Raw genomic sequence first — 26563 nt, 5'->3', positions numbered from 1 at the left:
GCAGGAAATAAGACATCTTTCTCCTGTGACGTCATTGGTGCATTAGAACATACGAATGGCTATGCTGGGTCAGATCAAAGATCCATCTAGTCCAGGATCCTGTCACCTGACAGTGGCCAATGCCAGATGCCCCAAAGAAAATAGAAGAGGCAATCAAGTGATCCATCTTGTATTACCCATTCCAAGGTTCTGGCAAACAGAGGCTAGGGATATCATTATAGAGGACAACCATCCCATTCTATGCATCATAATACGTGCCTCTCCACAGACTAGGGTGACCACATCTTCCAAGGCCACATATGGAATGGGGGAGGCTCCCCCCACCACTTCCCTGAGCCTTGGTGAAGCGGCTGGGATGGGGAAGCTGCAGCGCTCCCCTTCCCTGAGCCTTGCGAAAGTGGCCGGGACAGAGCATGCGTGGCAGTCCCCCTCCCCCTAGCCTTGGGGCAGCAGCCAGGATGGAGAAGCCGCAGCGCTTCCCCAAGCCTCGGGGAAGGGGAAAAGTAGCTAACCTCCTGGCTCCCTCTGTTGCGGAGGGCACGTACTGATGTACAATACATGCTCTCTGGCAGCACTAAATACAGGACAATTAGTCCCTTTTATAAAATAGTCGGGACGCCTTTTTGGCGTCCCAAATACAGGACCATCCTGCTGAAAACAGGATGGATGGTCACCCTTCCACAGACTGACCAAGGGGCAGAACGAAAGATTGGAAGGTGTCACAGAAAGGAAATTTACAGATGAAACAAACAGCAGGGATGCAAGGAAACATACAAGAGCCTCCACCAAAGAGGCAGCTGACAGCATGTTTGTCTTGTGAAAGGAGGGTCATGGCCAACCTGGATGAAAAACTCTGCAAGGATTTTGAGTGAACAATAGTCTATCAGATATAAGAGCATGTTCTTGTCTAGGCCCTAGAATGTATGCTATGATTTCATGTTACTGTTTGTTGCCAGCTCTTCTGCTGGCTACCATTTGAATCTCTATGCTTTGTTAAATAAGCTTATAAGCTGTTTCATTATAAATATACATAAGTGCTATGACACAGGTATCCAAGGTGGAATGAGTAAACAGGGCTGTTTTGTTTCTTTGAAGCACTGTATTTATACATAGTCAGAGGGATAACCATTTTAATCTGCATCTGTAAAACCAACAAGTCCTGTAGCACCTTAGGGACTAACCAATTTATTAGGGCATAAGCTTTCAGAGGTGGAACCTACTTCATTGGGTGAAGAGATAGTGAAGTGGGTTTTACTCGTGAAAGTTTATGCGCTAATGAATCTGTTAGTCTCTAAGGTGTTAAAGGACCCCTCCTTGTTTCTATAAATAATGTGATTGTCCAGTGAGCCAAGGGCTGAACACTCTAGGGGGGTTTTCCAATGACGGGGCTGCAATGTGCCAGTTGCTAAGATGTAGGGTGGCATCCTACAAGGCCGGAGGGTGGGGGTTATGCAGACTGTGGCCAATGGAGTTGGGTCATTGACCAACAGAAGGCACAGACAAAGCTGCTTCATGCTAAGGGCAAGGGTTGACAAGATGGCTCACAGCCTTGGGTTCTGCCAGAAGCATCACCGGAAGTGGAAGGTAGCTGGGGTAATTATCTTTGACAAAGCAGGATACCTGCAATAGGAATCAAAAGGGTCTCTGAAGATGAGCAAGGAAGAAGGTTTTGCAGAGAATTTTTTGTTCGTAGATTGTTGAAGCGGAGTAGCACTAGAGAAGGTCATAGGGGAAAGAAGAAAACAAGGTAGAGATCAGTCTGAAGAAATTATTTTAGGAAAACGTTAATCACAGGTTGGTGGAAGGGATTGAGCTAGATCCAGTAGCAGATGCCTTCAGAGGAGAGCAGGAGTTGATACATTGATGTGAGTGGGATGAAGAGAAGACATACAAATTCCCTTTATTTAACCCCACCTGTAGATATACATCTAAATCTGTTATCTGGATGCCTACACTTATAAAGTTTGTAGATGATACCAGATTGTGAAGGGTATCACGTGTTTTGGAAGTAAAGATTAAAATTCAAATTAAAACTGGAGAAATGATGTGGAATAAATAGGATGAAATTCAATAAAGACAAACACAAATTACTCCACTTAAGAAGGAACAGTTAACAGCACATGTGCAAAATGGCAAGAATTACTTCAGAAGGGGATCTGGGTGTTCTAGTGGGTCACAAGTTAAGTACGAGTCCACAGTATAACATTGGGGAAAATAGCAATCATTCAGGGATGTGTTAGCAGCAGTGTTGTAAGCAAGGCATGAGAAGTAATTCGTCCACTCTATTCCTCGCTGATAAGGCCTCAGTATAACAGTGAGTCCAGTTCTGGATGCCACGTTACAGGAAAGATGTGGACAAATCAGAGAAGTCCAGAGCAGAGCAACAAAAATGATTAAGGGTCTAGAAAACATAACCTGTGTGGGAAGATTGAAAAAATTGGGTTAGTTTAATCAGGAGAAGAAAAGACTGAGAGAGAACATATAAGTTTTCAAATACATAAAAGGTTTGTACAAGGAGGAGGATGAAAAATTGTTCTTGTTAACCTCTGAGGATAGGACAAGAAGCAAAGGGCTTAAGTTGCAGCAAGGGAGCTTTGGACTGGACGTTTGGAAAGACTTCCGAACTGTCAGGGTAGTTCAGCACTAGAACAAATTGCTTAGGGAGGTTGTGAAATCTCTGTCAGTGGCGGATTTTAAGAACAAGTTAGATGAACAACTGTCAGGAGTGGTCTATTTGTTATGTAATCCTCTCCTGAGTGCAGGGGACTGGATGAGAGGACCTCTCAAGGTCCCTTCCAGACCTACACTTCTGTGATTCTATGATCCAGAACCAGCTGTACCCAGCTCTTTGATGCCCCTTCCATGTTTAGAACTCTGGTGCAAGAGCGCGTGGCCTGGTGTTTGAAGATTAGTGGAGATTGATATTCCTAGAGCTGATGGCAATCTACGACTATGTAAAAAGTCATGCTTAAAATAGGTTTTGTGGTCTACCTGAGACCAATTTTATTTTCAATGTATATGGAGTCAAGTTTTGGTAATGCGTACAGCATGTATTCTTGTGGTGAACATGGTGTGCATGCACATGCATGTGTGTATGTAGTGCAAATGATGTGTCTATAGTAGTGTACACTGTATCTAGAATGTTTACAAGGGTAGTATGTGTGAAATGCATACAGTGTGTAAGCGTGTATGACTTTGCGCAGTGCATGCATTGTGTGAGTGTTTACGACCATTCATACTGTGGGCATGTATGGTACATATAACATGCATGGATGCGTGTTGGTAAATACGTGCCCAGCCTTTGCTCATTTGTCAGTACGTTTTATGCTTTGTTCTTGGGGTTACTGAAGCCCTAACACTTTTTTAGCAGTACAATTTAAGGAAGAAATGCTGCGCTTGGTTGTCCATGTTCAGCTCACTCTGTCCTTGGTACAAAGAACACACCCTCAACCAAAGGCAGAATTTGGCCCTAAGAGAGAAAATATGAAAAATCAGCATTTCAGCTGAGAAGCTGTTCAGTAGCTCCATGACGGGACACTGGGATCACAGCCATCTCTCAGAAACTGCACAAATGAAGAATAAAACTATGAATTTAAATATTCATTAATACTTTCTAATATTGTCCCTATGATAGATATTTTCTTTTGAAGGGAATTACATTTTCAAACCTTTCAGGTTTAGCTTGTCCCTTTGCCAATTAATTAAATCATTTTCTGTATATTGTACACAATATAATATCCACTGTAGGAGGAAAGTATCTTGTTATATAGCTGGGTGCGTTAGAGAGACCTAGTACAAAGTTCAGTGTAAAAAAACCCTTAGCAATCAGCATATCAATACAATGACAAGATGCTTAATCCCTGCCTTTCAAATATCCACAAAGTAATATAAAAATATTAATCTGGGCAGATTTTGTATCCCAAACCTTAGAAAATTAGAATTTTATTTTTGTTTTCAATGTTAGACATTGTTAGTTGTTTGTACACAGGCCTAGAAGTTTCATATGAGGCTGAGAGAAGAGTCTCTAATGTTGCTATGTGTGATCAGTACCATCTATAGGAATGGTACAGAATATGAATTGAAGTACATTGCTAGGTAAGGTCAGGAGAGCTGGACAACAGGGGAAAAGATATAACTTATTATGAAAGTAAAGGTCATACCAAGACAAATTATATCCCATGAGAGTGGAAAAAACTTCCCTTCATGAAGATACAGCAGTGTCGGTTCCTTAATATTTATCTTTTTGCTGCCTCCATACTGTGAAATGAAAAGGAATGCTGCTTTTGTTGAAATGCTGGTATGTTGGTTGTACAATGACTATTTCTTATTTCTCTCTGTTTTGATGTCCAGTTAGATTTTCTTAAATAGCTTGGACCAGATCTTCATCTGAGATGATTTAGTGTAATTTCATTGAAGCCAATGGAGCTACACTGATTTACACTATCTGAGAACTAGATTTGTTAGTTACCATGGTATAGTTAACACTGTTAGGCCGAGTCCACACTAGCTCAAATTTTTGAAATAGTCATGCAAATGAATATGCATTTTAGCGTCTCATCAGTAATCTTCGAAATAGCCATTTCAAAGATTTGTGCTAGTGTAGACGTAGCCTTAGTGTTGATATTTGCTAATTCTTCTAACCTCATGGAACAAGTGCTTTTATTCCCAAGAAACTACTGGTCTCTCTCTTTCCTTCACTGACTTTGGCTACATCTACACATGCACGCTACATCGAAATAGCTTATTTCGATGAATAACGTCTACACGTCCTCCAGGGCTGGCAACGTCGACGTTCAACTTCAATGTTGGGCAGCACCACATCGAAATAGGCGCTGCGAGGGAACGTCTACACGCCAAAGTAGCACACATTGAAATAAGGGTGCCAGGAACAGCTGCAGACAGGGTCACAGGGCAGACTCAACAGCAAGCCGCTCCCTTAAAGGGCCCCTCCCAGACACAGTTGCACTAAACAACACAAGATCCACAGAGCCGACAACTGGTTGCAGACCCTGTGCATGCAGCATGGATCCCCAGCTGCAGCAGCAGCAGCCAGAAGCCCTGGGCTAAGGGCTGCTGCACACGGTGACCATAGAGCCCCGCAGGGGCTGGAGAGAGAGCGTCTCTCAACCCCTCAGCTGATGGCCGCCATGGCAGACCCCGCTATTTCGATGGTCCGGGATGCAGATCGTCTACATGTGCCCTACTTCGACGTTCAACTTCGAAGTAGGGCGCTATTCCCATCCCCTCATGGGGTTAGCGACTTCGACGTCTCGCCACCTAACGTCGATTTCAACTTCGAAATAGCGCCCAACACGTGTAGCCGTGACGGGCGCTATTTCGAAGTTGGCGCCACTACTTTGAAGTAGCGTGCACGTGTAGACACGGCCTTTGTGGGGAAAGCAAATGGGGGAGCTCATGGACAGGCCTACAATAAGAACACATTTTGAAAAAACTTTGAGTAAAATCCCAGTATCCTTACTTGGTTTTTGCATAGTCTTCACTTGTGCATAGCTCTCCCTGACTAGCTGCAGGACTAAATTACAAATAAGTATGTCAGGATGTACCCCTTTATTAACAGATAAAGGAAAAAGTCCTTCTGTAGCATGCAGATCAGTGACTTTCCCATCTTAAGAGTTACTAGAGATCTTTCCTGAGCTACCAGAGCAATTTCAGTTGGCCCAAACTTCCACCTTGCAAGATAGCCCTTCTTAAATGGATGGAACCTTGACCATCTGTATCAGGTCCCCCCATATTTAATAAGAAGCATTGGTATCTTGGGCTATGTCTACATTAGGCAAAGTAAAAAGCAGTCAAGTGGCACTTTAAAGACTAGCAAAATGATTTATTAGGTGAGCTTTTGTGGGACAGACCCACTTCTTCACCTAATAAACCATTTTGCTAGTCTTTAAAGTGCTACTTGACTGCTTTTTGTTTTGATAGTGTATAGACTAGCACGGCTTCCTCTCTGTTACTATTAGGCAAAGTAAGTTGACCGCAGATAAGCAATTCTAGCTGCAGCAATTGCATAGCTAGAATTGACCTATCTGCCGTCAGCTTACTTGGCTGTTCCTATTAGGGACAGTTGAAGGGAGAGTTTCTTCCATCAACCACCCCAGTACCTCGTGTTCTGTGAGGAGTACAGGGGTCGACTGCAACCCCCGAGAAGTCAATTTTACGTGTCCCTACTAGATGTGTGAAATTGAACCCTGGAAGATCAACCCTGAGTGGGTCGATCTTCTGGGCAAGTGTTGCCGAAACCTCATTTGATGTGAGATCAAATTAAATGAAATAGCCCCAGTAACTTAAGAAACCATCTCAGGGTCAAATTCTCTGCTCTGGAAAATGGCTTTTGTTCCACCAGAGGTGCTTCTAATTATACACAACGTACTCAATGACCTCCTGAGGTCCCTTCTAGTCCTAGGATTCTACGATACTTTGTTCCTATGACATGAGTGCAGACAATGTGGGATATGCAGTTTTGGCATCTGAATTCTAGCTCTGTTTTTTTTTTTTAATGGCTAACGTGGTGCTGTAGAGTCTATATCTTTAAATAATGTTCTTTTCCTATCCCCATGCTTCTCTCTCTCTCACACACACACACTTTCCAGAAAGTGGTATCGTTTTTCAATTTCAAAATTAAATCTATTGCAAAAGAACTGGAAGCCAATGCATATTGCTTATTAGCATTGCATGTGGAAGACCCATTAGCTGTGGCCACTTCCTGTTACAGATGCATTAGCTTTTTGACCTTCACAGTAACAAGTAATGGAGGTTACTTAATTAGCTAATCATGAAGACCATGCAACAGATTAAAATATATTGAATCTTCACAGTAAAGAGAAGACCTGATGGCAGTGGCATCAACTGTCAGCAGTTGCAAGTTTCTATCTGTACTTGAAACTGTGGCATAAGTAGATAAGAGAACAGCAAGCAAAGATATTGTAAGAATCCATCAGTCGTTTAGTCCTGCAGCATCCAACTCATGCTAAAACACAAGTGCTCTGCAGTTGCAAGCCGTATTATAGAAAAGCTAAAATGCAGCCGATGGCTAATTAGTACTGCCAATTTGCAAAGTCCTGAGGACTTGTAAGATCTCATGTGGTTGTATTGCAAAAAGGAAATTTTCAGTAACATGTTAAGATCTCCTTAGTAATTTTGGTTTCGACTCTTTCTTTTCTCTTCTGCCTGGTGTTGTATCTCCCCCCTATTTCATACACAAGAAGCAAAGACAAAACCTAAATAAACCAACCAGAAAAACCCAGAGAGAAAATTATAAGTAAAATGAATAACCAGGGAAAACAGGGAGGGAGGGGGAAATGTGGGGAATCACATCCACACAGGCTTATGCTCATCAATAAAAACTGGCCATTTGGGGAGAGACTCACAGAAGTCAGAATCTGAAAGACATTGAAAGCTCAGCTGCAATTCCATAACAGTAAATTTGCTTCGCCACCCAATTCAGAGGGTCAGTGTGCAGCCAGTACCCATACTTGATAGAAAGCTGCAAAGAAATGTGGTAGCAGCCAGGAGGTTTTGTTTATGCACATTTTAATATTTTGCAGCCTCTCCTTTCACTCACCAAGATCATGTGATTCAGATGTAAAAGCAGAGACTTCAATTCAGGAGAAAGAGGTTCTTGAACCCCAAGGGTCTCTGGTATACTTTTATTCAGCTTTGGCATAAAATTAAATCAATTAAAATTCTTACAGGAAAGAGTTTGAAGAGGATTCAACCCGAGATCAGGCCACTAGGATTCAGGGAACACCAGGCGAAGGGATAAGACCTCCAGAGTCAGGTTTTTGTGTATTTTTTAAGTGTTTTGAGCTCATCCTTAAGAATGGTAACAGAGAGAAAGCCGTGCTAGTCTATGTACTATCAAAACAAAAAAGGAGTAAAGTAGCACTTTAGAGACTAACAATAATGTCTAGGTTATTTTTGAGACTCTGGACAGCATAGTGTTCAGCATAGTTAAGATTGTGTCTTATTTAGAATTGTTTGCGTATAATGTCAGTCTGAGCACGACTGCGGAAGCTTTGTACGCAGAAATCCAGATTTAAAGTGCTACTTTACTGCTTTTTTGTTTCCTTAAGAATGGTGATAGTATTACCTGAACCCAGTGATTCTCCACATTTCACTCAATTATTTGCTGTCCGTTGGACTTCGGAACATGCTTACAGAAACCAAATATATTTAAAAGTCAACAGGAAGGAATATGATTGGAGGTGCAGTCGTAGAAATCTGCCTTTTTGCTGATTTGTAAAGAGATTGTGAAATTAGAGCAGAGAACATTTAAATGATTGATTCTTAAATGCACTGCAACTTTAGTTTAAAAAAACAATCCCTTGGCAATGAGCAGTAAGATATAGCCAAATGAAAATGTTTCCACTAGAATCAATGAGCCAAATGCAGAATGCTTAAATTGGCTCTTAAGTGTGGTAATTTTAAGGATGTAAATGTTTGCCTCTCTTGGCATCCATGCAATTCTTTGAAGACATGATAGAATACAGCCTTCAATTCCTTTCCATTTGGTCCTTGTAATGGGCAAAACAACTAAAAGCCTCGTAATACAGATATTTATTGCTTAGCATTTACACTATTCTGAATGGCTATTAATAATTATGGTGTTTTGTGTAAAGTAAAATATGAGGTCCAAGTAGACAGAAGCCTTGCAAATTTTAATGTTTCAGTTTGAAATTTTTGTGGGATGCAATAATTTTGTAGGACATTTTCAGAACCACCTCTGAGTAGACCAGGCTATCGTCTTATTTTCAGTTTGATAGTGAAAAGGAGGATAAATTGGTCATTTTGTTTTGCCGAGATATATCCCCATCTGGGTACATCTTCCGTGTGACCATTGAATGACTTTTTTTAAAAAAATGAAATAGCAAATACTGTGCAATGACAAAATAAGTCCAAGTTAAATTCTTATTGTACTATGATATAGTATATTTCACAGAAGCACCACTGAGTGAAATACCATTATGTATTATTACATAGTGTATTGGATTTTACATAAATGGTAATTCACCAGCTATCTGGTGTCTTCTGACAGGCCAACTATCAATAGCCCATTGTTCTTATCCCCGGTCATAGAGCACGCATTGCTGTCAGCTTCAGAGGATAGTTCTTCACCCTGTACAGTGAGAAGATTAGTAACTGTAAGACCCAGGGCAGGAATCAAGAATACTGAGACTATAAAGAAGATAAGATCAGTAGAAATAGAGATATAAAATCTGTTGCATTGAATAAGCTCTTTAATTAAGATCTTTCCCAATAAGAAAACTTATAGGAAGCTGGATATTAAATCTCGAAGGATTTATGTGCCCCTTAAGATTTTGTCTAAAAGTGTGACATGAAGTCCTGTATCTAAAAGGGATACTGATCATGTGACAGGGGAAGCCTATTAAAATTCACCAATGCTAGAAATCACAAGATCAGATTTGATAACAGAATTTTGTATCAAGGTATAGAACATATGTATTTTTGGCCATTATATCAGAGAATCCTTAAAGGAGAAAGGCTTATTTCTGTTTTTACTTTTACAGTAAACTCTTTCATATCCAGCATTCTCTTGTCCAGAACTCTCAAATAACTGGCATTTTAACCATGTGTAAATTTTAGATATGTTTTCTGTAAGTACAGTGTAGTGAAAGTAAATACAAATAAATATTGCACATACAGTATAAGTTTACAGTGTATAATGCTACTGTTGGTAAATAAATTACTCTGTATACGTTTTTGTTTGTTTCTTAATGTCTAATCTTGTTTGTCTTTAGCATGGAGCATTACTAGGTATACATCTCTATTATCCATAATATTTGGATATCTAGCAATACCCCAGGTAATACTGTCGGATATGAAAGAGTTGACTGTACTGATTTTACATCTGTATCATTCCACTGATCTCCAGTTATTATGTATTTACTATAGTGTAATGGGAGAGCTTAGATTCAGACTCAGACTCTGTCCAGTTATGAATTGGGAACTGATTTAAATTATCAGCCTGTATATTGCTTGGCTCAGCAGGGATTGAACCAAAACCATAATGCAGTTTACTGAATGATACATCTCATTAAGCCAATGGGGAGATCTGATTGGGACATAGGAGACCTGGGTTCAGTTCCTGACTCTGCCAAAGGCTGTCTTGTTCTTAGTCATGTTGCTCAATTTTTCTGTGCCTCACTTCCCCATCTATAAAATATGAAATAAACAAACATTAGCTATAGGGTTGGCGTGAGGGAAACTCCAATAGTGTTTGTGAGGTGCACAGAATAAGGTCTGGAGAACCATATCAGGGCTTAGATATCCAGAATTATAACATTTGCCCTGATTCTGAATCCAATGACCTCCCTATTGATAGTACATTTCTTGATGGGGTCAGTAATCTCAAAAGCTAAATTTTTTCCCATGTATTTCTTGAGAGTGAAAAGCCTTCTATGAAGACTTAATCCATTACAACACTTACAAACATCATAAGTTAATTTTCTTTACATATCACTTTAATTATGTCTTCATATACACAGATACAGTGCCTAGCAAGTAGAACGTTGGGGACCATGGGAATGTCTGCGTACCACAGTAATACATTTTTAAATATATTAACACATTTTTTAAAAATTAATCTTTCACCACCTGTTCTGTAAATAAAAAACATAATTCTCATCATCATCATTAATGTAAGATAAGTGAAGGAGATGCACGTGTGTTGTCTTCACTCATAGTCCTATCATTAGCATGTGTTGTGTTTGTCTCATTCACCAGACATAAATAAGATATGAAGGTGCTTTCTCCTAATCTAAGAAACTCCTGAAAAACTGACTGTTTTTTTAAATATGGCAAACTGGTTCAGTAGCTATTTTGACAAATAAGCAAAGCTTATATTGTATTCACATAAAAGTTTTAATTGATCAAAAATTACACACACGGAATGATCAGATTGTTACAGGTGGGAAATATTCTTTTTTTAGAGTTTTCTTTTTTAAAACATCTCATCAAATGTTAAAATTACATGTTCTGATACAAAATTAATGTGCTTTTGTATGGAGAATACCTCAGTAGTGTTAAGACGTATTATGCTTCATTGCCATAAATTTTTGTGATTTTCTGTGACAAGTGCCACTTTACCTTACAATTTTTTATTGATGTTTTTTTTATTTATTTTTGGAAGTAAGTTCAGGAAAACAGTAGACCTTCAGAGTGTGTTTGTGATTTACAGCAAATTTTGAATGATTATTATGTTTGCAATATTTACCACAGTATCTTTGTTTTGCTTAATGCAGTATAATTATCTCATAGATTTTCTGAATACAGCTGGATAACTCATATGTATCCTGTGGTATATTTCATATCCTAGATGTGCAGTGATTTACTTACAGAAAGTTTAACCTTCACTGGTGCTAATTAAAAAAATGTATGGAAGGAAGTGTGTGTGTGTGTGTGTGTGTGTGTGTGTGTGTAGATTGCATGCACGTACTAACTTGTACATGAATTAGGCTGCAGTTGTACTACAGTGCTCTGTTGACAGAAGTCACTGTCGGAAGAGATTTCCTGACAAAACTTGGGTTGACAGAGTGCGGCCGCACACAAAAGCAAATCTGTAGAGTGAGTGGCTCTGTTAACAGAACAGCTGGACTGCCTGGGTGCTCTCTCAACAAAACAGGCACCTGGAAGCACAGCAGACAGGGCTGCCCTTTGTTGTGGATGCCCTGTCTGTCAAGAGAAGGCCCCTCCCAGAACATCCATACAGCTTTTTTGTCTACAGAATCTGTCGACAGCAGTGTTATGCCTTGAAGCTTTGGGGCAGAATACTGCCAGCAAAAGTGCTGTGTTTTGTCCAAATACTGTCAGCAAATCCCAATTTGTGTGTGCACTCTCCACGAATTTTTTTGACAAAACCGAGGTTTTGCCAGCAGAACTTGCTAGTGTAACCGTAGCCATACTGTGGTTTAAAGAAAGCATCCATTTACCTTTTGTTTCCTTACAATGCAATATAGAATTCTTAGGGCCAAATACTCCAAAACAGACTCATTTTCCCGATCGCTGTCTGTCTCTCTTCATTTCTGATGCACTTCTCAACATGGGATCAGGGCACTATAAGTATAAATTGTCCATGAAAAATATTGGGGTTCCAGCCTGCCCTAGTTCAAGTAGTAATTTTGACCATTTTAATTTCTGGGACAAAGGAATTGTTAGACTACGTCTATCATAAACTTAGCTAGTTCATTCCTCTTTCTCTTTCCAGCCTCATTAAACAAAGGCTCGCTTGAAGTAGAAGGTCAGACATTGCCCTCCAAAGATTCTCAGGCTTGCACTCACCTACTTGCATTGAAAAGGTTAGATATGAACATATGTTTTCATTTGCAATCAATATTTAGTTAGATATTGAATTCCCCATTGGAGCTGATAGTGTGTGTTGGCATCTCTCTGGCAGCCAGGTTGAATGTTTACTTTCTAACATAGGTCCCTGCATTATTTCCCACACAAAGAGGTTGCAACCCCAAAACCCATAGTTCTGCAAGTCAAGTTCACAGACGTGCCCTCAGAAGTTGACTTTGAGGGGCTAAATTTTCTAAAAGCATACTTTAAATTCTGCATCCACAAGTTTGCTAACACAGAGTGGTTTGATGTCTCCCTGATTTGCTCTTACAAATGCTGTGAACTTGGAGTTTTTTGTTTACACAATTTGGGCACAAATTTAATGGGTGTGTTTAGGACATGTTAGACCATAGTCCCTGCGAGAGCTGATGTCACTCAACTAGGCTGAACTGCAAACAGAATGGAGCAGACGGACCCCAACTGCTGGTGGATATTCCAATATTTAGATTTACTGAGCTCTCAGAGAACAGCTTCGATACTACCTTGGCGGTTACTCAAGTCCAAACAGCATAGTTCCCCTCAAATACCCAGCTCATACCTCCATCTAACTTCCCAGATCAAATATGATCATGATCGCTAAAAGCCTTACTTCGTCATATTTAAGAAAAGTTCTTCTGATCCCAAAGGACTAGTGATGTACCAAGGATCTTACCCAAAATATAAGCATATAGCTAATTCTTATGAACTAAACTGAAATATATAAGAAAAGAAAAAAGAAATGCAAGTTTTCTTTAAGAATGCAAGTTTACATTTCAGTTTTACTCTAACCCAATGCAATAGCCCAGCCATCATGTACACATCTTCCTCACGAGGCTTACTGGGTTGTTCAGCCTGTGAGCCAGTTAACCCTTTCTGGCCATGTGCCACATTTTAATCTAATAGTTCAGTCAGCTACCATCATAGTTCCTACTACCTGTTCTAAGTTATAATGCAAGTGTAAGTCAAACCAGTTCTACATAGTACAAAAAGCTTGAACAAGCAGTGAATCTTCTATATTAGCAACAGATGAGTCTTTTTGTATGTGCCGACCTTCAACTCCCAAAGTATAGGTCCAGTAAGAATCAATTCTAGTAGTTTCTAGTAATAGCGGACATTATTAACTGTTAGAGGTAACAATATAAAATGGAAGCAGTACACGGAGAACATGGTACAAACTCAATAATCATCTGGACAACAGCATCAAAGGATTCTCAGAGATGGTTGTCAGTGCTCTGTTGTTATCCTGTGATATCTTAATCGGCATCTTGTCAGCCTCCCAATTCAGGAGAGGAAAGAAATACCAGTTGGTCATGTATGGAGGGTTTCAGAATAGCAGCCACCTCTACCCAATTTCCTTCAGCTGATAAACAAACCCTCATCTCAAGAAACCACCTTTGCTCACCTCTAACTAAAATTCTTTTAATTCAGTTATTTGTACCTCCAGCATACACCATAGTATTTCAGAGCATGTAGACTTTTCAGAAAATCCACTGCCATATCACAAAGACGCCAATGCACCCTCAGCTCTAAGATGAATGTTTATGATCCTCCCACTAATTTATTGCATTCATAAACCTGGCTAGAATAAAATGTCTGTTTTCCCCGTTGACACTTGTAAGAGAGTTTGTGACAGTGTGGAGGTGGTAGTTTGTTTATTTGTACCTCGTACCTTGCATTTTCCTTCAGAAATAGCCCTGACATTACAAGATCTTTTTTAAATGGCTGATCTAGAAATTACCTGCAGATTTAAAGCAATACAATCAGTGTTGCTAGGGTAACGTCTGTGCCTGCCTTTTTATATTCTTTTATCTGTTTCCAAAGTTCACATAGTTCTTCATGCCATGTTTGATTAGCGGTGTGTTTTTCAAGGTGGGAAGGAGGCTAAAGGAATGGGTCTCAAAAGCAATACTTTTAATACTCTTTTCATGAGAACACATTCAAGTACAATGCTAGCAGTCCATCAGAAATTTATAACCTTCCAATAACAAGTCTATAAGCTTTTATTAGGAATGTTTATATATGTTTGCATACACAGAGTTGGGTCAATATGCCATCCTGGTATTTGCAGAAGATTGTCAAAAATCATTAATGCGTGACTAGTGATTTACAAATGCCCTAAAAGGGGCTTGATTTTCAAAGAGCATGCATTTGGAACTTTGCGAAAGTCAGGCTTCCTTTGAAGTGTCTCAGGTTAGATGCCCCCAAATTACAGTTCCTATAATCACTAGTTGCTTTTGAAAACATAGGGTCTGCATGCTCAGTCAGTCTGTTAGAATCCCAGACTAAGATTTTTCAAAGAAGCCTGGGGTGAATTATGTGCCCAGCTGTCTTAGGCTATGTCTACACAGCAAAGATATTTTGAAATAGCAGCTGTTATTTTAAAATAAGTTTGCAAGCATCTACACTACACACAGACTATTAATTTGAAATAGCAGGCACACTGTTTTGAATTTTATAAACCTAATTGGAAGAAGAATAACGCCTATTTTGAAATAGTAGAACTTTTCCACATTATCCAAGGCCTTCCTCTTTTGCACTTTCCTTGTGAGTTCCATTGGAGAGCTTGATAGATTATGATGGATGATGGTTTTCTGAGTGTGCCCTAGCCACCCAACTTTCTTCTCTTGATTTGAAGATCAAGTGGTTCTTGTCCTGTTCTGTTCCAAAGCTCCTATTTGTGATGAACACTTTTCCTGGAATAGACAGTAGCATGATGCCCCTCCAGTTCTTGAATTCCTTCAGGTTGCCTTTCTTGGGAAGATTAATAAGGTAGCCATGTTTCCAGTCTTTCAGTCAGTGACCCAAATTTTTCCACTGTTGCTGTTAATTTGCAGAGATATATTTGCAGATGGTAACTCCAAAGGTTCCATATGGGCAGGGCAGTTCAGTAGCTCTTCAAAGTGTTCCTTCAATCTAGTGAGCTGCTCACTTGGGTTTGTTAGCACATGCTCTTCCCTATCCTTTGCTGGCTCATCCATTGTACACCGTGACTCAGATAGCTTCTATGTGATGTCATACAGCTCTTTCAATTTTCTCTGTACTGCAGCTTAGAATCATAGAACACTAGAACTGGAAGGGACCTCAAGAAGTCATCAAGTCCAGGTCCCTGCCCTCTTGGCAGGACCAAACACCATCTAGACCATCCCTGATAGGTGTCTGTCTAACCTGCTCTTAAATATCTCTGTGATGGGCATTCCACAACCTCCCTAGGTAATTTATTCTAGTGTTCAACCACCCTGACAGTTAGGAAGTTTTTCCTAATGTCTAATCTAAACCTCCCTTGCTGCAGTTTAAGCCCATTGCTCCTTGTCCTATCCTCAAAGGCCAAGGAGCACAATTTTTCTCTCTCCTTCTTGTAACCCTCTTTGAGGTACTTGAAAACCACTATCATGTCCCCTCTAAATCTTCTCTTTTCTTAACTAAACAAGCCTAGTTATTCCAGTCTTCCCTCATAGCTCATGTTCTCTAAACGTTTAATCATTCTTGTTACTCCTCTCTGGACTTCTCGAATTTCTCCACATCTTTCTTGAAATGTGGTGCCCAGAACTGGACACAATACTCCAAATGAGGCTTAGCGAGCACTGAGTAGAGCGGAAGAATGACTTCTCGTGTCTTGCTCACAACATTCTCGTTAATGCATCTCAGAATCATGTTTGCTTTTTTTGCAACAGCATCACACTGTTGACTCATATTTAAGTTGTGGTCCTCTGTGACCCCTAAATCCCTTTCTGCAGTACTCCTTCTTAGACAGTCGCTTCCCATTCCATACGTATGAAGCTGATTGTTTCTTCCTAAGTGGAGTATTTTGTATTTGTCCTTATTAAACTTTATCCTGTTTACCTCAGACCATTTCTCCAGTTTGTCCAGATCATTCTGAATTATGAGCCTATCCTTCAAAGCAGTTGCAACCCCTCCCAGCTCGGTATCATCTGCAGACTTAATAAGCATACTCTTTATGCCATATCTAAATTGTTGATGAAGATATTGAATAGAACTGGTCCCAAAACAGATCCTTCCAGTGTGACTGCAAACCATTAATAACTATTCTCTGAGAATGGTTATCCAGCCAGTTATGCAACCACCTATAGTGGCCCAATCTAAGTTATATTTGCTTAGTTTGTTGATAAGAAGACCATGCGAGACCATGTCAAATACCTTACTAAAGTCTAGGTATACCACATCCACTGCCTCTCCCTTACCCACAAGACTTGTTATCCTGTCAAAAAAAAAAGCTATCAGATTGGTCTGGCATGATTTGTTCTTTACAAATCCATGCTGGCTGTTATCTATCACCTTATTTTCTTCCAGATGTTTGCAGATGAATTCCTCAATTATTTGCTCCACTATCTTTCCTGGCACAGAAGTTAAACTGACTGGTCTGTAGTTTCCTGGGTTGTTCTTTTTTCCCTTTTTAAAGATGGCACTATATTTGCTCTTTTTCAGTCTTCTGGAATCTCGCCTGACTTCCAGGACTTTTCAAATATAATAGCTAAAGGCTCGTTCCACTTGTTGTGCAAGGTTTTCCACAAAGATCTTCTTGTCCTATTTTGCAGCCTTTTAAACGTCTCTGTTGGCCTCTGAATACAGTCTCTGAGCTTCTGCCTTGGCTGCTCTTGTTTTGTTGTTGTTGACTGCTGCTTTTCTATCCTTTCCTTCCTTTACTTTTCTCTGAGTGTTTGCTGTGGTCCATTCTTTGAGATGCCTTCTCCTCTTTCCCAGTGTTTTATTGCACGTCTGCTTCCTCGATGTTTTGGTGTGTTCCCAAATTTGTGCCATGGTAGCATCTTCCAGTATGAGGTTTGACAGAAGTACATGTCTGTTGGACAGCTCCACTTGGAAACTGGCTCTTGTCTGTACATCCTTCAGCTGCTCCGTGTTGAATCTCAACCTCAGCTCGGTCGCTTTTGCAGTGTACCTCTTGAGCTTGAACTTGAGTTTTATCATAACCAAATGGTGTTCTGAACCTACATCTGTTCCTCTTCTAGTACAGATGTCCTGCATTGATCTTCTGAAAGAGCTGCTGATACAGATGTGCTCAATCTGGTTTTCTGGATGGGAGATCTGGTTAAATCCAACTGACCTTATTGATCCTTTTGTGTGGAAAAACACTACCACCTATCACCAGTCCATTGAAGGAACAAAAGCCACTGAAGTCCTCTCTATTTTCATTCATGTTGCCTAGACCTTCTTTTCCCGTGGTCTGTTCTCTGCCTGTATTTATGCTTCCAATTTTGACATTGAAGTTGCCCGTCATAATCAAGATATTACTGGATAACACTTCATAGTTTCTCATAGAAATCAGTTTTATATTTCTCAGTTGCTTCATTGTTTGGTGCAAAACACTGGACAACCAGTACCTTCTGCACTTTGGTGTAGAATCTGGCTGTGATGATGCATAATGATACTGCTGTCCACTCCCTTAAAGCACCAGATGCTTCTCTTGATAACATCAGGACCACGTTTTCTGTGTGTGATGCGTCTGCTTCTTCATGTCCTGAGTAGATGAGGGTTTCATCTGATGCCAAGGGTAGCTCCCTACATAGTGTTCATCTTGCCTCACACAAGCCCAAAGCCAAAAACTGTTTCAACTCCACTGCAATCTGTGCCATCTTCCCCACTTGGTACATGGTCCAAAGGCTCCACATACCAAATTGAGTGGTTGTCCTCAGTCAGAGAAGGGTCATCTGCAGGGCAGCTTCCTTTAAGCTTTCCCTGCCATGCTTCATACTCTATCCGTGCAGATTGCCAACTCCTCCCAAGACTTGTGTAGTTGTAGGTTTCTTTGTAGATGTTTCTGTAACTTTTTTTCAATGGTAGGGTTGTTAACCCTAAGCCAACTCCTTTTGCCTTAGGGAAAGATGACTGAAACTTGTCTGGTCTCTACCCTTTGACCTGTGCAGTTTGTATGACCTTTCCAGCAGGTATAGCTCCCATTGGCATAGCTCTCCAGTTTATTGAGAAACACAAGCCACCACACCATGGCAAGGAATATACAGTCCTTTAAAAATTCCAGCTCTAATTACTTGTAAACATAAATTAACCACCTGCGATGCATGTTCAGTTGCATAAATTGTGCATGCAAACGAAAGCACTTCATAGAGTCGTGGCTGAAACATCAGAGGTTTCTGCTTTCTAGATTCCAAAGGATCATTGTGAACAAAAATGTTAAAAAGAAGTTCAAAGTTTATGAAAAATCTTTTTCCCCAGCCTAGTTCCAGGTCTTTGGTATATAGGAATCCTATCTGAGTTAACACCATTAAACAGAGAAGGCTTACAAGATTGGGCCTTAATGTTCTCCTAACAATAAAGCATGTAAAGGCATTTGAATATCAAAGACACTAACCCATTATCCATAGCTTACTGATTGATAACTTTAATTATTTATACAGATTCGTTCTGATAAGGACAGTGAGATCCATATCAGGTACAGCATCACTGGAGTAGGAGCGGACCAGCCACCTATGGAAGTTTTCAGCATTGATCCTGTGTCTGGCAGAATGTATGTGACACGTCCAATGGACAGAGAAGAAAGGGCTTCCTACCATGTAAGTAAATAACAGCATCTTTTTTTTTATGCACTGCACATGTTATCCCCCTGTTCCACAGCACTTCTCCACTAGAACTGTGCAAAAGAATTTTGTAACTGGAAAACACACTTTGATTTGGGTCCTTCCCTTTATTTGGGGTCCAAACTCACAGAGTCAAACAGTCTAACAGCTTGATTTCAGCAGGTTTCACCTCATGCAAGTGTATTCTGTACAATTTAGATATAGAATTCAGGAGCCAACTTGCTTGTGTAAAATTAGGGCACAGATTTGCATGTGAGTGTTGCCCAGTTCAGGGTCTGTTGAGCACATATTTTGGACAGATCAACTCCTTTCCCTGTGCTGAGAAAAGGCCTAAGGTTTGTTTACCCAACAGGTTTGCATGGTTGTCAGTAAAAGTGACAGTTAAATAAGTGCATTCTGCATATCAGTGGTAAGATGCTGATGTGGGGGCCACTGACCCACAGAAAAATAAGCCAGGAGCCACATAAAAGTGAGACACTGTGGCCTCTGACTGAGACATCTCACTCTGCTCACACTCCAGCACCATAGGCAGGAGGATGGAAAAGGGGGGAATGAGATTCAGAGCTTCTCCCAAGCCAGATTAACTCTCTTGTGACCCAGGATGGGACCAAAATTGGGGAGTTCCAGGTTCAGTGTGTAGTAGGGGGCTACCAAGGTGTAGGTGTGGGGCCTGGGAGGGCGTGTGCAGGAACAGGATGGGGATCGGGGTGGGAGGGAGGGAACAGGAATAGAGTAGAGGTCTAGTGGGGCAGGAGTGGGCTGGAGGTGGGGTAGTCTGAGCAATGAGGAGGGAAACTTACCTCCACACATCAGCGCAGCAGGGGGCAGTGCCTGAGAGAGGCAAGGGGACAACCCTCTCCAGGGAGCTATGATCTGCCATTCCCTCAGCCAAGGTGGTGACGGGAGCAGAACTGGCAGTGGCTGCGACAGCAGCACAGGTGGAGGCAGCAGCACAGCTGCTTCCTGTCTGCACCCGGCAGAACTTGTGGGCTGGATCCAGCCCTGGCTTGCCTGATGTGGTCTGCAAGGCTGGGGGTTATCCATCCACCACAGGCCGCTGTGGGCTGGATGCTGGAAAGAGGAGCCACGAGTCCTGGGAACTGTATCGAGACAAGCTGCAATCTGGATCCAGACCAGGGGTTCCCCACCCCTGCCGTATATATTTGCTTGGGGGCTAGAAAGTAAAATGTGCAGTTCTAGGAGACACATCTGCACGAGGTGTGATCATACTCTCATGCTAAATGAGAAGTGTTGTCGTGTGGTTGCAGTGGCACAATGGGCTGGGCTGCTTGACAGCAGGACCCGCAGCCATCGCAGGCCCTTGACCAAAGTAGGAAGAGGCCTGGCTCTGCACCCCCAGAGCGTGGAAGGGCTGGATTGTAGGACAGTCAGTCCTTAGTGCTGTCTGTACTGCAGTGCTGGGTCCTCCTCCTCCCTCACAGCCACCTGGAACAATGCTGCCACAGCAGTTCAAATGGGCCAGGAGCTCAGGCTACACTTTAGTTTTTAGCTCATTGTCTCAATTGACATGGATATGTCTCCTTGAGCTGGAATTTACGCCTTCTTCCACCTCCAATGTAGACATATCCTCTACGTATAGACTCACTGTTATTTTAAATGTGCTTTACATTGGTTGTCCCTTATTAAGTACATGTCATAGCTGCTGTCACTGTGGCCTCTTAGTGTAGACGCAGCAATGGAAGGGGTTTTTCCATCATGGTGGGAACTCCACTGCCCTGATTGATGGTAGCCAGAACAAAGCATTCTTCCTTCAGCCTACCTGGGTGCTGGTCACACAGTGGATTTTTCATGCCCTGGAGTGACTTAGCTATGTTGATGCAAGTTTCGAGTGTACACCAGGGTTAAGTTTAGCTAGCGTAAGGGCTGATCTGCACTACCAAACTGTCAGATGAAGTAGGGCTGTGAAAGTTTTCACACCATTTCTGATGTGGTTAAGCCAACCTAAGTTCCCTTGTAAGCATCTACTGTCGATCTAGTTATCATCTCTTCGATTTCCTCCTGCAGTGGAAGAACCCCCTCCATTTCTGTAGTGTACAGTACAACACCTGTGCCATTAAACTGATGTAGGCTACGTCTACACTAGCCCCAAACTTCGAAATGGCCACGCAAATGGCCATTTCGAAGTTTACTAATGAAGCACTGAAATGCATATTCAGCGCTTCATTAGCATGCGGGCGGCAGCGGCGCTTCGAAATTGACGCGGCTCGCTGCCTTGCGGCTCGTCCCAACAGGGCTCCTTTTCGAAAGGACCCTGCCTACTTCGAAGTCCCCTTATTCCCATCAGCTCATGGGAATAAGGGGACTTCGAAGTAGGCGGGGTCCTTTCGAAAAGGAGCCCCGTCAGGATGAGCCGCGCGGCGGCGAGCCGCGTCAATTTTGAAGCGCTGCAGCCGCCCGCATGCCAATGAAGCGCTGAATATGCATTTCAGCGCTTCATTAGTAAACTTCGAAATGGCCATTTGCGTGGCCATTTCGAAGTTTGGGGCTAGTGTAGACACGGCCGTAGTGTCCACACGCAGCCTTACACTCATTTAGGGTGCATCTACACCAGAAAACGCAGCTGTAGGAGGTGCAAGAGAAGAAGGTTTTCTGTCACTGGACTAAACCCTTTTCTCCAAGAGGCACTGTCTTGAAGAGATGGATTCTTCCATTGTCCTAGCAATATGTGTGTTGGGGCTTAGATTACTTTAACTGTACCACACAGGGTGTGAAATTTTTCTCAGAGTTTAGCCAATGTAACTTGAGAATGTAGCAGTGGTTTAACTGAGAGCTGGTCACGTTTGTGTATAGACCAGGCCTAAAAGAACATGAGAAAGCAGTACCAACATTAGAGCATCATAGAAAGTTACTGATTCATTGCTCATTGCTGCAGTTGGACATGCAGTAACTATTATAGTCATTTTTCATTTTAAATCCTGTGGAGGTTCTTAGACAGTCCAGTAAGGGGATCACATAAGTTCTTAAGTAGGTAGGGAATTAATAAAGATTAGTAACGCCAAGGGACGCATCCATAGACTACTGGTTCACAAAATGTTCTACCTGCAGAATAATTACAGTGTAATTGGTCTTTGTATTATAATCTACAGCACAGCTACAGTCACAAAATATTACAGGCTGTAACCAAATAGCAAATAATATCACTCAAAAGTATGTCATTCCTTGTGTGTAGGCCGTACAAAACTACTCTACTTTCTGTACCTGCCCATTAGTTCTTTTCTACAGCAGCTACAAAAAGTTGTTTTGTGGATTGTTTCGTGTCAGCTTCAGACACATCCTTTGGTATCATAAAAGTCATTTCTGGGGATGCTATGAAGTCAGTGCTGGAATGGATGACCTTCACCACTAGCATATTCCTAACTGTTCAGTCAGATATGCACACTTTGTTAGCATTATCAGGTATCCAGTTAACTAAGGTGACAGTGCTTCTGGATGAGAGTAAAGGGACAAACAAATAGCTTATCACTTAAGTTGGATGGGAAGAGAAATTTCCCCTGGGTAAAAAAGAATCGGAAGCTAAATTGTTTTATCCTCTGTGCACAAGAACAATTATTTTGACTGTTGTGCCCATGAAAATGTGAAGAGGATTATTCTGAAAAAAAGGAATATTTGAGAGAGCGCCTTTGTCATGTCCGTGTTTTTCAGATTGATTCAGTACTGCCAGGTCAGCATAACAGCTCAGTTGATATAATTTACAAGCTAGCAGCTTTGATGGAGCCATTACTATCTCTAGTACTAGACACTCTGAGCTAAAAAAATGACTTTGTCTCCCATGATAAAGACTTATCTGATCCATAATGCATAACAAATATGCCTGGTATGTACATTTAGACCAGACATCTCAGGAAAGCTTGGAAAAGGCTGCCATGAAATTACTGGTATCATTTCCCAAAAAAGCAGCTTTATTTTCCACCACCTGGAATCAATAAGAATGTCTTTTAATCTCATTTATGGAAGTCTCTTTTCTGGAATGCAGGAGACCTAGGTACAACCGAACACAGCCATAGCCACAATAAGGGTCAATAAATGATTGCTAGATATAATAGGCAGGAGCAGCATATGACACAACAAATCCTGTATCTTAGCAGGGGGTCAGACAACACGATCCTTCTGGGCCCTTCCAACATTATGGGTCTTTGATTCTATACTTTAACTGGGTGTAAGCACATCTGTAGAAAGTTTATAGATAATTATAAGCCATGGTTATAAACAAGCTTTTGACATTTGATTAGAGAGTTATTAAACCATAGATCATGCAGTTATTAACCCTGTGTAAACCATTTAAAAATGTACCTTTATGCAAAACGGTAACAATGAACCAGAGTTATAGGAAGAAGGAAAACACGCTGGGTACTTATGTGCAAGACTTTCTTGTATGGGACATAACCAACATTCCCTTTAAGTTTTTCTATCCCTGTGTGGAATAAATTTTGTTATGTGCACCAAAGCAGTGGTTCTCAAGCAGCGGTACATGTACCCCCTGGGGGTACTCAGAGCTCTTCCAGAGGGTACATCAGCTCAGTGTTTCTCAACCTTTTTTACTAATAAAAAAAAATGGATTTATTTTTGCACAGTCATAAGTATGATGGCAAGTTTATTGCCTGTAGGCAATTTCTTCCAACCAAACAGTTATGTTTAAACAAATGTGTTGCAACAGTAGAAAAAAATGTATGAGTCTGAAAATTTTAGGTGCTGGGGGTACTTTTTTTTAAAGAAAAAAAAAAAAAAAAGGGGGGGGTAATTTAAAAAAAATAAAAAAGTTAACCACTGTACCAAAGCATGTTTTGATGTGCACCACCATGCTGTCAGCTGTGGGAGGTGGTAGGCACTCTGCTAATCAGCTGTGGGAGGGGTATTTGTATTTCTCCTGCCCAAGCACTCACCTTACAGGAAATGCTGGACATAACTAGATCTGTCTGTGATTCCCTCTGTAAAAGCAATCTAGGCAGAAGTCAGAACATTGGCTGGTGCTAATCAGCATGGCTGCATAATTGTTGCTGTAGTTTTGTGGGGCCCCAGCCTTGCACCTGGACTCCACTGTGTTTCATGCAGTACAAATACAGAACAAAAAAGACCATCTCTGTCCTGAAACGCTTACAGTCTAAATAGACAAAAGACCCAGGGTGTGGGAAGGAGTGTGATCCCCAACCAGAGCGAGCAACGTGACAGCCACAAGCATCACATGTCAGTCTGTATTGGAAATGAGTTTGATCTGATAAAGTGGGCCTGTCCCACAAAAGTTCATCACCGAATAAATCATTTTGTTTGTCTTTAAAGTGCTACATTTCTGCCATTTTACTTCCACTAACGAATTTATGAAACAGCATTCTGTCAGAGATGTCTGGACAAGGGGAGATTGGTTACAGAAATCATTTAGACAGCATTGGAGACAAAAATTATTTGCATGTTGTTGTAGCCATATCGGTCTGTTAGAGAGACAAGTGGGATGAAGGAATATATTCTCATGGACCAACTTCTCTTGGTGAAAATAAACAAAGTTGTGAGCTTATACAGAGCTCTTCTTCAGCTCTGCGTAAGTCTGAAAGCTTGTCTCTTCCACCAATGAAAATTGGGTTAATAAAAGATATTACTTCACCCACCTGTCTCTGGCAGAAGAAAAGACAATCAGAAATAAGGGACATGAGCCAGGTAAAATAGTATTTACTGCAATAATTACTCCTGAACCAAGTTTACAAAACCATCTATATAGTGCCCTTTTTGTAACAGAAGAGGAGCCTGTACTCAGCCGGCTCCCTCAACCCCCACTGCCAGCCAGTCCCATGGCTGGGGCTGCCAAGGTGCTGGTACTCAGTATCTGCACAAAAAAAAAGCCCTGCTTATATGTAATTCTGGTCATTTGTGCCATAATAACCTGATTTACAAGTTTAATCATGGTAAACAGTGTACAAATTAGGCACACAACTGTGTGACTATTTTTAAAGATCTGTCACTTATTAATAACACATTTATATTAATTGTATTAGTACAGAAGTGGTATTTATATTTAACACATTTCACCTTGTTGACTGTGACTAACTACCTTCAGATAGCACCAGCCTCCACTGTCATTAATAACCATGGTGCTGAAGCATTTGTATGCCAACAGCTACATTTGCGCTAGAAACTGTCTGCAGAAAAACCACAAAAAAAGACAGTGGTGACTGTTGCTAAGTCTGTAAATGAAGATTGTTATACTTTTAAAAATATTTGTTTAAGGGGACTGGTCAGATTTTTGGCTGCTACAAAATAGACCTGTGACTGTTCCACCCGCAGAGGCGCTGTACCACCAGCTAGACTTTATTTAAATGTATGAACCCTATCCAATGGCTGTTGGATTCTGACATTTGTCATTTCCTATTTATTCATTCTCTAATTTGCAGCCAAGACCCCACACTTCACATGGCAACAACTTTAAAGATTAATATCAGCCTTAGCAAACAGTTACTAAATACCCCTGCAAGCATCCAGTTGAGATTCCACCTGATTGTATCCCATTTGAATGAGTGTGTGTGTGTGCCTACCTTCATTTCTACCTGTGTTTATAGTAACTGGCCTTTCAAACAATGATTTCTTCCATTCCAGAAGAGTGTGCTCCTTTCCAGTGGCCAGCAGTAAACATGACCTCATGACCATTGTTTAGTCATCCTGCCCCGTGAACAGCTCACATTCTATGAAAAAGCTCTTAAGTGTATCACCTTCTCATCCCCTCCCTTCTCTTTATCACAACGTGCATTGTGGAGCAGATGGAACTTGATTGCTGCCCTGCCCGCTGAGCACAGTGTGAGACTAAAACATGCATATGAATAAATAAGTCAGGGTCATATACACTTGTGAAGCAAGAAAAGGTAAAATATGTTTGGCTTTGTGGTGGTCTGTGTTTCTTAGTTTTGGTGACAGCCACACAGCAAAGTTATTTCGAGTTAGCAGCTGCTATTTCAAAATAATTTTGCTAGCATCTACACTCACACACATTATTTCAAAATAAATTTGAAATAGTAAGTTATTTTGAATTTCGTAAACCTCCATTGCAGGAGCAATAACACCTATTTCGAAATAATAGTTATTTAAAAATAGGCACTGTCAAGACACGGACTAGTGCCACATGCTTACCTGTAAGTTAAGGAAGTACAGATTGGGTAAATGGACTATAAGATGGTTAGAAAGCTGGCTTGATGGTCAGGCCCAACAGGTAGAGGTCAGTGGCTCAATATCTGCATGGCAATCGGTCTCAAGTGGAGTGCCCCAAGGCTTGGTTCTGTAGCCGGTGTTGTTCATCATCTTTATTAATGACCGGGATGAGGGACTGGATTGCACCCTCAGCAAGTTTGTGGATGGTAGAAGACAGGGAAAGCTGCCTAAGATCTGCTCCACTCTGTCCTTTCTCTAAGTGTGCCTCAAAGCAGCAGGTGGCCCCTTGAAAGCCATGTGCCCTCCCTCTCCGCTTCTGCAAAGGACAGCTAAAGTAGCCAGCCCCAGGAGCTCCTCTTGTTGTGTATTCTTATAGACACAAACAGGTGCTTGCTTATCCTAAGCTTCTCATTCCCATGGAGTTCATGTCAGCAGATGGTCCTGACCCCACCCAGGTCTAACATAGAGTGAGGGGATATGGAGGAAGGTCATTG

The 26563-nt window shown here is 41.2% G+C and overlaps 1 protein-coding gene across 1 annotated transcript in view; it reads left to right on the top strand.

Annotated features, from left to right (window-relative positions):
• CDH4 (cadherin 4) overlaps positions 1–26563 on the top strand; it is a 769032-nt gene that overhangs the window by 570066 nt on the left and 172403 nt on the right. Inside the window, exon 6 of the mRNA XM_075011421.1 lies at positions 18744–18899. Coding sequence (XP_074867522.1) covers positions 18744–18899 — 156 coding nt within the window. The remainder of the gene's footprint in view (positions 1–18743; positions 18900–26563) is intronic.

The sequence above is a fragment of the Carettochelys insculpta genome, chromosome 17 (assembly GCF_033958435.1).
Source record: "Carettochelys insculpta isolate YL-2023 chromosome 17, ASM3395843v1, whole genome shotgun sequence".
In the NCBI taxonomy this organism is placed as follows: Eukaryota; Metazoa; Chordata; order Testudines; family Carettochelyidae; genus Carettochelys; species Carettochelys insculpta.
Note: the sequence above shows the minus strand (reverse complement) of the source record. Positions and strands in the feature narration are given on the sequence as shown.